The 12,865-nt window shown below is 61.1% G+C and overlaps 2 protein-coding genes across 3 annotated transcripts in view; one reads left to right on the top strand and one right to left on the bottom strand.

Moving 5' to 3' along the window:
- The window catches only part of TNXB (tenascin XB), a 60,539-nt gene extending 53,069 nt beyond the window's left edge, over positions 1-7,470 (top strand). Inside the window, exons 28-42 of the mRNA XM_069541122.1 lie at positions 338-616; positions 1,914-2,201; positions 3,211-3,534; positions 3,853-4,188; positions 4,473-4,595; positions 4,712-4,855; positions 5,049-5,168; positions 5,273-5,416; positions 5,507-5,637; positions 5,762-5,894; positions 5,989-6,140; positions 6,231-6,327; positions 6,419-6,580; positions 6,668-6,831; positions 7,179-7,470. Coding sequence (XP_069397223.1) covers positions 338-616; positions 1,914-2,201; positions 3,211-3,534; positions 3,853-4,188; positions 4,473-4,595; positions 4,712-4,855; positions 5,049-5,168; positions 5,273-5,416; positions 5,507-5,637; positions 5,762-5,894; positions 5,989-6,140; positions 6,231-6,327; positions 6,419-6,580; positions 6,668-6,831; positions 7,179-7,280 — 2,699 coding nt within the window. The 3' untranslated portion in view covers positions 7,281-7,470. The remainder of the gene's footprint in view (positions 1-337; positions 617-1,913; positions 2,202-3,210; positions 3,535-3,852; positions 4,189-4,472; positions 4,596-4,711; positions 4,856-5,048; positions 5,169-5,272; positions 5,417-5,506; positions 5,638-5,761; positions 5,895-5,988; positions 6,141-6,230; positions 6,328-6,418; positions 6,581-6,667; positions 6,832-7,178) is intronic.
- Positions 6,919-12,787, bottom strand: CYP21A2 (cytochrome P450 family 21 subfamily A member 2). Of its 2 annotated transcripts, none has more exons than XM_060023241.2 (10): positions 9,881-12,787; positions 9,705-9,794; positions 9,434-9,588; positions 9,247-9,348; positions 9,044-9,145; positions 8,856-8,942; positions 8,480-8,680; positions 8,040-8,218; positions 7,855-7,958; positions 6,919-7,763 (listed from the first exon to the last, which is right to left on the bottom strand). In XM_060023241.2, the coding sequence occupies exons 1-10, from the start codon at positions 10,086-10,088 to the stop codon at positions 7,498-7,500; spliced, it is 1,494 nt and encodes a 497-aa protein (XP_059879224.1). In that variant the 5' UTR covers positions 10,089-12,787; the 3' UTR covers positions 6,919-7,497. The 2 variants fall into 2 exon arrangements, with proteins under 2 accessions (XP_059879224.1, XP_059879225.1); XM_060023242.2 differs by having other exon boundaries at positions 6,921-7,763; positions 9,253-9,348.
- Positions 12,788-12,865: the final 78 nt, after the last annotated feature.

Genomic DNA, 12,865 nt, shown 5'->3' with positions numbered 1-12,865 from the left:
AACCTGGAGCCCCCTGCCCATCCTCCACTCCCCTGTGGAATTTCACGTTTCTGTGCTCCACACTCCAAACCCATTTATTTACTGGGTCCAGTGAAATCCAGGTCCTGAGTACCCCCGTTACCCCCTCATTCCCATCCTACTCCTCCTACATCCCAAGGGACACGTGCTTTCTTGCCTGCCTCCTCTTTTATCCCTACTCCTCTGTCTTCCCTCTTCCTGACATGTGACCTGGTCACCCCCTCCCAGCACCCAGAACCAGCTCCCAGAGCCCTAGCGCCCCGAGGAGGCTCTGTCGACTTCATTTCTGTCACGTTCCATGCACCTCTCTCTTTTCCAGTCCCAGACACTAAACCTTCTCTCCGCCTGGGGGAGCTGACAGTGACGGACGTGACCCCAGACTCCATGGGCCTCTCCTGGACGGTCCCCGAGGGCGAATTTGACTCCTTCGTGCTTCAGTACAAGGACAGGGACGGGCAGCCCCACGTGGTGCCTGTGGCCTCAGACCAGCGCGAGATCACCATCCCCGGCCTGGAGCCCAATAGCAAATACAAGTTTCTGCTCTATGGGCTGGGAGGCAGGAAACGACTGGGCCCCATCTCTGCTGAAGGCAGCACGGGTGAGCCCTGGCCCTGCCTCCACCCACTCCCCGCGCACCCCCCCCCCGCCTTTTTCCAGAGCTTCCTTTCATCTGAGCCCCCAGAGTTGGCCCCGGGGCCTGCCCGCAAAGTTTATTCTCCTCCCTTCAGCCTTGGCATGACAATCCTAACACGAAAGGCAAATATTTATTGAGTCCCTGCTGAATGCCAGGCACTGTTCCAAGCATTTATTTCCTTCATTCACTGATTAACAGTATAATAAGAAGAACTCAGACTTTGGAGCCAAGCAGGCCTGTGTTCAAATTCTGACTGCCAGCTGTGTGGCCTTCAACAGGCCACTTCTTTTCCTTGAACCTCAGTTTCCACACCTGCATGACGGTTATGACTAAACTCTGCTGGGGTTCAATAAATGTTCACATCTTCCTCCCTTCATTCCAGCCCTATGGCAAGAAGTGGAAAATATGGGAGGGTTTGGCTGCAAAAAGACTATGGAAAAATCTGGTGTCTTGTGCCCAGTACTCAGCCCCCGAGGAAGGGATGGAGGTGGGTCACTGACCCTTACCCCACCTCCAGGACCATAAGTCACCCTGGCCAGACAAGGATGGGGCGCACAGCCAGCTGGGGCCTGGGGCTCTCAGGCTCCGTAATTCTCTTCCCCAGACCTTCATTCTGGAGACTGGATACAGGCTTCTCCAACCCCCATCAGTCAGTACCCACACCCACCTAGACAAGTCTCTTTTGTGCTCTGCTCTGCCCTTTGTCCACTCAGCTCTGCCCCTGGCTTCTCCCCCTGCCCGACCCAGCCGCCCTGGTCTAGTGCTGTGAGTGCAGAGCTGGGGAAGCAGGTGGAAAGGCGGGCCCAGGCTGATGGTGAGTGAGGGTGAGTTTATGCCTGGGCAATGGGAGCCCGTGAGCTTGGCTGGCTGTCCCGCCCAGCTCTAACTATTTGGCGGCATCTCCCTGACAACCCAGACACCCTCTGGGAGCCTTTCTCAGCTCTGGCCACACTCCTGCTCTGGGGGACTGGGGGTCAGAGGGAAACTGAGGCCCTTCCTGCAATCCCAGCCGCAGCTCTCTCATGAGGTGCTCTTTTATGCATTTTCTGCACGCTGATCTCAGAGTGGGGGAGTGGGGGCAGGAAGGAGTCTGGGCAGCGGCCTCCAGAGGAGGAAACTGGGCTCCTTCGTACAAGGCAGGGCTGCAGCAGCCTGCCTGTCTCCCCAGGTGGCTGACCCTCCCTCCCCCCAGAAGCTGCCGGGGCTGAGGTAAAGGCAGCTCTTAACTAGGTTTTCTCCCTCGCCCCCGCTCTCCCTACAGCTCCCCTGAAGAAGGAGCGGCAGCGCCCACCCCGCCTGGGGGAGCTGACAGTGACAGATGAGACCTCGGATTCTCTGCGCCTCTTGTGGACAGTGGCCCAGGGCCCCTTTGACTCCTTTGTGGTCCAGTACAGGGACACAGATGGGCAGCCCTCGGCGGTGCCTGTGGCCGCAGACCAGAGGGAGGTCACCATAGAGGGCCTGGAGCCTGGCAGGAAATACAAGTTTCTGCTCTATGGGCTCCTCAGAGGACAGCACCTGGGCCCCGTCTCTGTCCTGGGAATGACAGGTGAGCAGGAGGCTGTCCTGCTTGGTCCTAGCCAGCTGGCCTGAGTGGGTGTCCTCACACCTCTGTGCTGAAGGCCTGGCACGAGTGGGCGAGGTAGAGCGGTAAGGGGGCCCTGCACGGGGCTCAGGGGAGGAAGAGCCTCGGAACCAGCGTGATCGAGGGGTCAGTCCGAAGCAGGAGCCAGGACAGGTGGCAAGGCAAAGCCCTGGCAGTGGTCCCTAATCTGCGACCCCCACCCAGCCCCAGTGCTGCCAGCTGCTCCCCATTACTCTACTGGGGCGGCTCTTACTTCCTGGCACGCTGGCCTTGCCCAGATGAGGGCAAACCCCCTCCCGTGGATGAGTCAGGAGCATTTTCTCAAATGGAAAATTACTGGAAAACAAAGCAGGCCAGGGTCATAGAAACCAACAGGAGTGGCTGCACTGATGGAGTTCCCCTCCCAGATTTCCTAACACCCACCTCAAATCAGCCTGCTGGTGGCGGGGCCGACCTGGCTGGCGGGATGCACCCTTCGAGTTCACCAGCCAGTTCCATCCTCAGCTCTTCTCGGCAGGGAGGACCACGTGCCCTGAGCTCAGGGAGGGACTGAGTTAGTCCTGCCTCAAGCCATGGCACCAGGCGCCCTGGCAGGTTGGGGAGGGAACAGGGCCTGCGCAGACATCTAGAGTGGGGCGCGCTCAAACATCAGGGTGAAGACGGAGAAAGCAAGCACCGGATTCAAACAGCAAAGGAGCCCCACAGAGAGGTCATGGGGCCACTGGGCTGGCACTCAAGAGAGGCCGAGGGGTGGCAGGAGTCAGTGCCCAAGCAGAGTTGTGGCAGATTCAAGAGAAGGAAGATGCTAGGAGAGCCTCAGTCCCTGTCTTCTCTCCACGCTGCCGTGGCCGGGACCGTGAGGTCCCCTGCCTCGGCCAGCCCCGATCACCTCTCTGGAGGGTGAGATGGAGTGGGAGGGCCCCGCCCCCCCCCCCAGCCCCGCTCAGCTTCTTTCTGGGCTTCTCCCACGCAGCCCCAGAAGAGGACATGCCAGCACCCTCGCACCTGGCCACGGAGGCCCCCGAGCCCTCTGAAGGGCCCCGCCTAGGGGCACTGGCAGTGAAGGACGTGTCCCCGGACTCCCTGCGCCTCTCATGGAGCGTGGCCCAGGGCCCCTTTGACTCCTTCGTGGTCCAGTATCAGAGCACAGGTGGGGAGCCCCAGGCCTTGCTCGTGGGTGGCGACCAGAACAAGGTCGTCGTGTCAGGCCTGGAGCCCAGCACCTCCTACAAGTTCTTCCTCTACGGCTTGCGTGAAGGGAAGCGCCTGGGGCCCGTCTCAGCCGAGGGCACCACAGGTACCGTCAGGGTAGGGCCTGGCCTTGCCCGCCTCTGGTCTGGGACTGAAGAGGCGAAAGGGGGCACCCAGAAGCGGTGACCATGGGGAAGGAACACCGCGAGGGCGCCACAGAGGGAGGAAGGGGCGCGTGCACGGCCTTCGGCTCCACACGTACATGTCGTCATTATGTCCGACCCGTGGATGCCAGCCCCTCGTTAGCTCCATTTTGCAGATGAGGAAATGAGCGCCAGGGTGGGGTGGTGGAAGGGATCTAGCACCAGGTCGCCTGGCTGGTGTGCTTCAGTCTCCAAAGCCTTCTTTCCCACCCACTCTGCAGGGCCAGCTCCTGCTGGGCAGACCCCCGGAGAGCCAGGGCCCCGCCTGTCCCACCTGTCGGTGACTGATGTCACCACCAATTCGCTGCGGCTCAGCTGGGAGGCCCCACCCGAGGCCTTTGACTCCTTCCTGCTCCGCTTTGGGGTCCCGTCACTGAGCACCCTGGAGCTGCATCCACGTCCCCCGCTGCAGCGGGAGCTGACGGTGCCAGGGACACGGCGCTCGGCCATGCTCTGGGACCTGAGTCCAGGGACCCTGTACACCCTTACGCTGTATGGGCTGCGCGGGCCTCACAAGGCCGACGGCATCCAGGGCACAGCCCGGACCCTCAGCCCAGGTAAGGCCCCATGCTGGGCACATACACATGCTGCCCCAAAGCAGGGGGTCTCTGTACTCCCTAGGGTGGCACCTAGTGCCTCAGCCAGAGGGGAAGTTGGTGAGTGGCGACGAGCTTGGAGTCTGCGGAGCGGCTTCCATCTCTAGGCCTAGAGGAAAGGCGGGGTGGTGAGCACATGCGGAGGCCGTGGGGCCCAGGGAGAAGAAGGAGGCTGGGAAGCCCGGGGCAGGAGCCTCCCTGCCCTCTGCCCTCATCATGATTCCTTGGCACATCTGTCCCGTCAGCTCTGGAGCGCCCCCGTGACCTCCAGTTCAGCGAGATCGGGGAGACGTCAGCCAAGGTCAGCTGGATGCCCCCGCCGTCCAGAGTGGACAGCTTCAAAGTCTCCTACCAGCTGGCAGATGGAGGTGACACCCTCTTGCCCGTGTGTCACTTGCCCCATTCCTCCTGCGCCCTGCGCTCTGCCCACCCTGCAGCTCCTCCTTGCTTCCCTGGCCGCCTCCCCAGCCCAGTGTGTTTTCAGGGGAGCCACAGAGTGTTCAGGTGGATGGCCGAGCCCGGACCCAGAAACTCGAGGGGCTCGTCCCAGGCGCTCGCTACGACGTGACCGTGGTCTCCGTCCGTGGCTTTGAGGAGAGTGAGCCTCTCACAGGCTTCCTTACCACAGGTGAGACAGTCCGGGCCCCGGGCAGGAAGTAGCGGGAGAAAATGCGGGCACGGGTGGGAGTTGAGAGTGAACGGGGAAAGGGAAAGGGGATGTTGGAGGCGCCAATGGCAGACGAGAGGTCCAGCAGAGTTTGGGAAGGCGAGGAGTGGGGAGAGCAGCAGGGAACAGCTCTGGGCCCCCTCCCTCCTCCCAGTTCCTGACGGCCCCACCCAGCTGCGTGCACTGAACTTGACGGAAGGATCCGCCCTGCTGCTCTGGCAGCCCCCCCAGGCCCCGGTGGATACCTATGACATCAAGGTCACAGCCCCAGGAGGTGAGCAGGGCTGAGGCCTCTGGAGGGGACTGGTCAGGGTGGGAGAGCAGAGGGCAGGCTGGGCTCCGGCAGGGCAGCCGCTGATGCCGCACCCGCCCTCCCAGCCCCCTCGCTACAGGACTCAGCCCCTGGCAACGCCGTGGACTACCCCCTGCAAGGCCTTGTGCTCCACACCAACTACACGGCGACCCTGCATGGCCTTCGGGGCCCCAACCTCACCTCCCCAGCCAGCATCACCTTCACCACAGGTACGGTCTGTGAGGTGCTTTGGGGGGCAGGGAAGGAGTGAGAGCGCCAGGATGGGCCTCATCTCCATCTTCTCTTCCTCCCCCTCCCAGGGTTGGAGGCCCCCCAGGACTTGGAGGCCAAGGAGGTGACCCCCCGCACAGCCCTGCTCACTTGGACCACACCCCAAGTCCCCCCAACTGGCTACCTGCTCAGCTTCAACACCCCTGGTGGACAGACCCAGGTGCCCTCACCCCTGCCACTCTGGCCAGCTCCCCCCCTGGGCTCCAGTCCGGGAAGTGCTGCCTCTGCCTCCCGGGTGGGGCCCACCTCTCTCTCCCCTGACCTGCCCCTTGTCTGTTCCACAGGAGATCCTGCTCCCAGGAGAGGTCACCTCTCATCAGCTTCACGGCCTCTTTCCCTCCACCCTCTATAGCGCGTGGCTCCGGGCCATGTGGGACCGCAGCTTCACTCCCCCCGTGTCCACTTCCTTCACCACTGGTACTCAGGCGCTGGGACCCGAGGTTGGGGCTGAGTGTGTAGTGGGCGTCTAGAATCTGGAAGAAGGACTGGACCCTCACTCTCCTCTCCCCAGGTGGACTTCGGATCCCCTTCCCCCGGGACTGTGGGGAGGAGATGCAGAACGGGGTCAGCACCTCAAGGACCACCACCATCTTCCTCAACGGCAACCGCGAGCGGCCCTTGAACGTCTTTTGTGACATGGAGACCGATGGGGGTGGCTGGCTGGTGGGTGGCAGTCAGAAGCCCAGGGGTCTGCACAGGGCAGGGTGGCTGTGCCCGGGGCCATAGGCTGATGGTGCCCCCACCTGCTTCCAGGTGTTCCAGCGCCGCATGGATGGAAAAACTGACTTCTGGAGAGACTGGGAGGACTATGCCCGTGGCTTTGGGAACATCTCCGAGGAGTTCTGGCTGGGTTAGTGCCTCATAGGGATTGCGGGACCAGGGAAGGGATGGGGGCCCTGTGGACACAAGGACCCCGATGAGCACACATTCCCCACCCCCAGGCAACGACGCCCTGCACAGCCTGACCAAAGCCGGCGACTACTCCTTGCGTGTGGACCTGCGGGATGGGGACGAGGCCGTGTTTGCCCAGTACGACTCCTTCCAAGTAGACTCGGCCGATGAGTACTACCGCCTCCACCTGGAAGGCTACCACGGCACTGCAGGTGAGGGGTGGGCCTGGGGGTGGGGGGCAGGGACGGGGTGGGAATGGGGAGGAGAGGCCCTCACTGCGCCTTCCACGCCCTGCCCAGGGGACTCCATGAGCTACCACAGCGGCAGTGTCTTCTCTGCCCGTGACCGAGACCCCAACAACTTGCTCATCTCCTGTGCCGTCTCTTACCGAGGGGCCTGGTGGTATAAGAACTGCCACTATGCCAACCTCAACGGGCTCTACGGGAGCACAGTGGACCACCAGGTGAGAGGTCCAGGAGGCAGCACGGAGCGGGGGCTCAGCCCACCTGGGTGTTTGTGACGCACAGTGTGACAAGACAAGTTACTGAGCCGCTCAGCGCCCCAGGGCCCTTGTCTGTGAAATGGAACAGTAATGCCAGTCTCTGCAAGTTTTCTCGAGGAGATGATTTATTGGATGTAAAGGGACAGCTCAGGATTCAGCCTCAGTCCTTTGTAATTGAGGGTTTAAGAAGGATAAAGGGAGGGAGGATCCTTGATGGATTTGTGGGAACCATCTCGCCAGAGGGGAGCAGAGGTGGGAGCAGATGGGATGTCAGGCTTTGACTCTCTCTCTCGACAACCCCTTCCCAGGGAGTGAGCTGGTACTACTGGAAGGGCTTTGACTTCTCCGTGCCCTTCACGGAAATGAAGCTGAGACCAAGAAGCTACCGGCCCCCGGGCAGGGGAGGCTGAGCCGCTGCTCACCCCTCCAGCGCCCTACTATGACTGCCGAGCACTGAGGGGTTGCGCTCAGAGAAGAGCCGAGGGCCACCTTCACCATCCAAACACCGGAGGAAGCCTTCTCCACCCGCGATCTCACAGCACCATGTTTACAGGGGGGAGGGAAGGGGTTTGTACGGGAGCAATAAAAGGAGAAACCGAGGCCAGTGAGTCCGGGCTCCGTCACTGGTCATTGGCGCTCGCGCACGCCCCGGCCTCCGCCGCCCCGGGGCTGCAGCCGCACCTGGAAAGGCTGAATCTTGAGGTTGACGCCGCAGTAGGGATGGGGCTGCAGCGAGGGCAGGGCGCCCGCGGGCGACAGCAGCGTGAAGGCCTGCAGCAGTTGCCCCAGCACCACGAAGAGCTCGAGGCGCGCCAGCGGCTCGCCCAGGCACACGCGCGCCCCGCAGCCAAAGGCCAGCGCGCTGGGGTTCGCGCCCGCGTCCAGGAAGCGGTCTGCGGGCGGAAGGACGGACCTGCAGTTCAGCGGCCGCCTGCACTCGGCCTCCGCCGCCCCCGCGCCGCGGGCACCCGCCCCGCCACGCACCGGGCCGGAACTCGTGCGGCCGCTCCCACACGGTCTCGTCCAGGTGGGCACCTTGGAGGTTGGGGATGACAACCATGCCCTCGGGGATGTCGTAGCCAAAGATGCTGAGGGGTAGGGTTAAGTTAGAGGCCCGCCAGGACCCCGCTGGGGCCTTTGCCACTCGGCCCTCCCCCCTCGGGAGTCACCTGCTAGCCCGCGTGGCGCGGTGCGGCAAGGCCAGGGGCACGACGGGCCGCAGGCGCAGCACCTCAGCGATGGTGGCGTTGAGCAAGGGCAGCCGAGCGCGGTCCTTGTATGGGACTCGGGAGCCCGAGGCTCCGGGGCCCAGCTCGCGATCCAACTCCTCCTGCAGTCGCCGCTGAATCTGGGAAAGTGGGGCAAGCCCGAGGTCCGGGGCCCAAGCCCTGCCGCTGGCCGACACACGGCTGCCCAGCCTCCCACCACTCCCTGGAGCAGCTCACCGGAGACTCTGTGCCAAGTAGGAGAACCCCCTCCCAGCCCGCCCCAGACTCACTCCCCCCCAACCCCCCTCCCAACACAGCCCGCGGCGGGTTCAGCGAGCTGGGTTCCCGCTGCCCTGGCCAAGCTGCCAGGAAGGAGCCTTTCGCCTGCCTCCAGGGCGTACCTCAGGGTGGTGAAGCAGGAACGCCACAGCCCAGGAAAGGGTGTTTGCTGTGGTCTCAGTGCCACCGATGAAAAGGTCCACCACGGACATATGCACGTGCCCTTCAAGGAGCTGCCCGGGGCCCTCTTCCACTCTTTGCTTCCCCATCCCCTGGAGCATGTAGTCCGTCATGTCCCTCCACTGGCCCGCCACCATGCTCTCCTGGAGAGGGGAGGAGGAGCCAGCCTGAGTGCCTGGCTTCGGGGGGCGGGGGGCAGTGTTCAGCAGGGGGCAGCAGGTCCAGGACTGGTGGGGCGCCAAAGAAGCTGCCTAGCTCTGGGGCAGTAGCATCACTGCTGTGAGCTGAGGAGGAGCCCGGTGCACGCACGGTTCCCACCTTGTGCTGCCTCAGCTGCTTCTCTACAATGTGGTCCCTGTTCTCCATGGCCTGCTTCAGCCTCCGGAGCCCGGGGTTGGGGAAGAACTGGGGCAGACAGCAAGAGAGCTTAGCCGCTGGGAAGGGAGCCTCTGCCCACCTCCGCCCTGTCTCCCAGGACCAGGTGTGTCGGGGCTTCACCTCCTCACCCTGAGAAAGGGAACCATGTCCAAAATTTGGATGGACCAGTGATCCCAGGTTTTCATCAAGTCCTGGACACAGTCGTGAAAGGCATGTACTAAGGTGTCCTCCTGCCAGAAAAGGAGGGAATCCTTTCGGTTCAGGACCAGGAGAGGGTACGGGAGGGGCTGGGCGGGGGGTGGGGCCCAAGCCTATGTGAGGGCAAGAGAACCTTGACCTTGTGTCCAAAGGTGAGGTAACAGATGATGCTGCAGGTGAGGAGAGAGAATTCCTTCTGGATGGTCACGGGGGCACCTGCCCGGGCTTTCATGCGCTGAGGAGAAGCAGCATGAACTAAATAGGGAGGCTGCCGGGAGGGGTGAAGCTGACCTGGGCCAACTGTGGGAGTCGAGCCTCACCTCACAGAACTCCTGGGTCAGCTGCTCCACCCGGGGCTCCATGGAGCTGCGGACGCCCAGCAGCAGGGCTGAGCGCGTGAGTTTCTTGTGGGCCTTCCAGAGCAGGGAGTAGTCCCCCAGTGAGATGTCCTGGCAGTGCTGAGATACCAGCTGGTCTGTGAGTAGGGGTTGGGGGCAGGGGGTCGAACTGACCAAGGAAGCCACGGGCCTGACCTTCCCTGCCTCCCATAGCCCCTGCTTCTTCCATCAAGAAATGCCCCCCACCCCTTACAGGATGGTATCTGGGGTCTGCCGGCAAAGTCCACCCACTTCCTGATCAGGGCCTCCTCAATGGTCCTCTTGGAGTTCAGCACCACCACATCTGGGGGAGAGGAAAAGCAGGGTGTCAGCAGGGAGAGGGCCCCACCTCCACACCGCTGTGGGGTGAGGGAGGGAGCAGATGCTCACCTTGCAGCCCGAGGCGGAGCCTGTAGATGGGCCCGAGTTTCTGAGTCAGGCCAAGCAGATAGACGGGGAGGTTGGGCTGCAGCAGGTGCAGGAAGCCGGGGACAAGAGGTGGGAGGTGGAGGCTCCTGAGCTTCCACTGGCCCCACAGCAGGCGAGTGCCGACTAGCAAGAGCAGCAGCAGCAGCAGCAGCAGCCCTACGAGTACCATGGCTGGAGATGCGGGCAGGGGCCCAAGCCTGGCCACTTGGAGCTCTTGAGACCTCCAGCCATCTGGCTACTTGGGCTGTTCTGAGGCCTCCCTTGACTCCTTCCCTCAGGTCCTTGCCCACTGTCCCGCCCACAAAATAGTATATTCCTGGAATGGCACCAACCCTCTTGGCCTTCGAAAATCCACATATCAAAGAGCAGGCCTTTTCCCATTCATCTATCAAGAAGAAAGGAAGGGAAACACAGCCCTGACCTTCTTCAGCAGCCAGAATCAGCTTTCCGCCTCCACATCAACCAGGCAAGAAAGAAAACACGTCCACTCTTGGGCCTGAGCCTCTCCGGATCGCCACCGCGCCCTCCAACCCTGCCACCTCGGACCAGCTTCTGCCACGGACTTTGTCTCAGAGAGAAAAATGAAAACCCCCGCCTAATACGCCCTCCCAGATTGCCTGAAGAACAAAAGGAGATGAAAGTGATCTGTGTGTTTTCCTTTTCACTTACAGATAGGGGAACCAGATGTCCTGGTTTGCCTGCGTTATCCCAGTTTATACCTGTAGTCCCAGTGTAATCACTAACAGCGCCTCATTTCACTCTCAAAAGTTGAAGATGAGCAAGTAAATGGTCCCTTAATTTGGAGCTCTTACCGTGTACCTAATGCTCTTTGGTTGCAAGTAAAAGACCCACTTGAGCTGGCTTGAGCCAAAATTAAGAATTGTTATACAAATACAGGGGTATCTCACGGAACCCAAGGGCAGGAAAGTAGAAGGGACCTCGCTGGCCTTGGAAGGCCAGGGATAGGGAACAAAGAAGCCCTAGAGACGGGGCTGCTCCCTCACTCTTTGCTCCTCCCACTCTGCCGTCAAGCTGCTTGTGCTTCCAGGTGCAGGCAGAACAGGACTGCCTTCTGGGTTAGAGTCCACAGATTACAGGTTTAGCACCAGGGCAAGTGGGGTTTCCCAGCATGAATGAACATGCCCCCCATAGATTCCAAAGTCCGCAGGAAGGAACTTGATAGCCACAGCTGGGATCAGGGGTCCAGCCCTATTCTGGGAGCCGTTGCCACAAGGGGTGGGGTCCTAGTGGACCAAGTAGGGCTATCAGGGGCCACTTTTATGGGTGAGGAGGCAGTTGAGGGGCTTAGGAGAGGTCATGCTAAAGAGGGGAGGTGGGGCTCCATGAGAGGTTGGGGCACCTAGGGGATGGGGTGAGGGCTGGCAGATGACCTGCGGTCCACGCATCCCCCAATTCCCCTCCCTGGCTCTGTGAACCGACCTCAGAGCTTTAACCAGAGCGAGGCTGTGCTACCAGAGAGCCTGAGTCGAGATTCCAGCTGTGCTACCCACTAGCTTGAAGAGTTAACTTCTGGGGGTCCCGATGGAGAGGCTCGGGCTCAGCCTGGATCCACGCCCAGGACTGGGAAGGAGAAAACATGGGCCTTCTGGGATTGGGCAGCAACAGCTGGCAACCTCCTCATAGCTGACAACTATAGCTGACTCTTTGGCTCTCATAGGTGGGTTTATGCCACCACCATGCTGACCAGCTTTTGGGAGAGATCTGATGGGCAATGACCAGGCCACGTAGACAACAGCCCTCGGAAGCCTCGGAAATACTGGGGAAGGTCAGAACTTCTCGAAGTTGCATGGAATAGGAGGGGATCCATTCAAAAGGAGAGTGACCTGGAATGCTGGCATGCCGGTGAGTGTCCCTTCATAAACTGACACCATTTACCTTGCCAGCTCCATCTTTTCCACACCACCTCCAAATCCAAATTCCAGACATGATGAATGACACGCCGTGCCCCCGAATGTGCTCTGTCCTGCCCCCAGCCTCTGGGTCTTTTATATGCTTTCTTCTACCTCAAATACCCTCATCTACCCCTACTCTCTTTGCTTGACTCCTCAGCCCTCAGAATCCCACTTAGATGTCACCTCCTCCAGGAAGCCTCCCCTGCCCACTTCTCACATTCCCCCAGACTGGGTCAGATGCCCAAACTGTGTGCCCCATAGGATCATGTAGCTCCCCGACATCACACCTTTCACAGAGGATGGGAGCCTGGCACAGGGCATGGCACGGAGTGAGAGTTCCACAGATTTCTGTTGAATGATTGAATGGCAGGCTGCTGAGCTGTCTCAGTTTTCATCAAAACTGATCTCAGCAAATTTCTCTAGATGAATTTCTAGGTCAGCCCTGCAGACCCAAGGGGTGCTGCCAAAGGGGGAGAGCTAGGCAGGCGGGTGGGGAGGGTTGACCCCAGTGGAACAGCAGTTGGCCTTTTGATGAAGACATCATCACATGTGAGGATTGCACAATTCTGGGAAAGTTACCTAATACCGCTGATAAAGGGATCAAGTGTCAAACGGCTTTCAACAGACCAGGTCTCAGCTACAAGCAAGACCCCAGAACTGCCAACTGCGTGAGGACAGACTGGGAGACGTGTAGCTGAATAGCTGCTCTCGAAGCAGAAGAGCTGAGGTGCTGGCTGAGCGCCAGCCCCGCCTGAGGCCACAGTGACGGGTTGTATGGGTGCGGGGAGCGCCCTGCAGGCACCGTGAAAGGGAGGCTCTGGTGTGGACACTGGATCCTCGGAGTGCAGGGTGATCTGCCTGGGGTGGTCACTATGAGGGACTGAGCTCCCAGGGGGTCATCTGGCGGGGCGGGGGGGGGATTCAGGCAGAGCTGGACACTGCAAGGGTCACCCAGGCTCTGAGAGCCTAAGATTATGCAAACCCTGGCCTGGGCGCCCCAGACCCTGGAAGGGGCCGCGGGGATGCCGGTCTC

This window comes from Delphinus delphis, chromosome 10 (genome assembly GCF_949987515.2).
Source record: "Delphinus delphis chromosome 10, mDelDel1.2, whole genome shotgun sequence".
Taxonomy (NCBI): Eukaryota; Metazoa; Chordata; class Mammalia; order Artiodactyla; family Delphinidae; genus Delphinus; species Delphinus delphis.
This window is presented reverse-complemented; position numbering and strand designations above follow the sequence as displayed.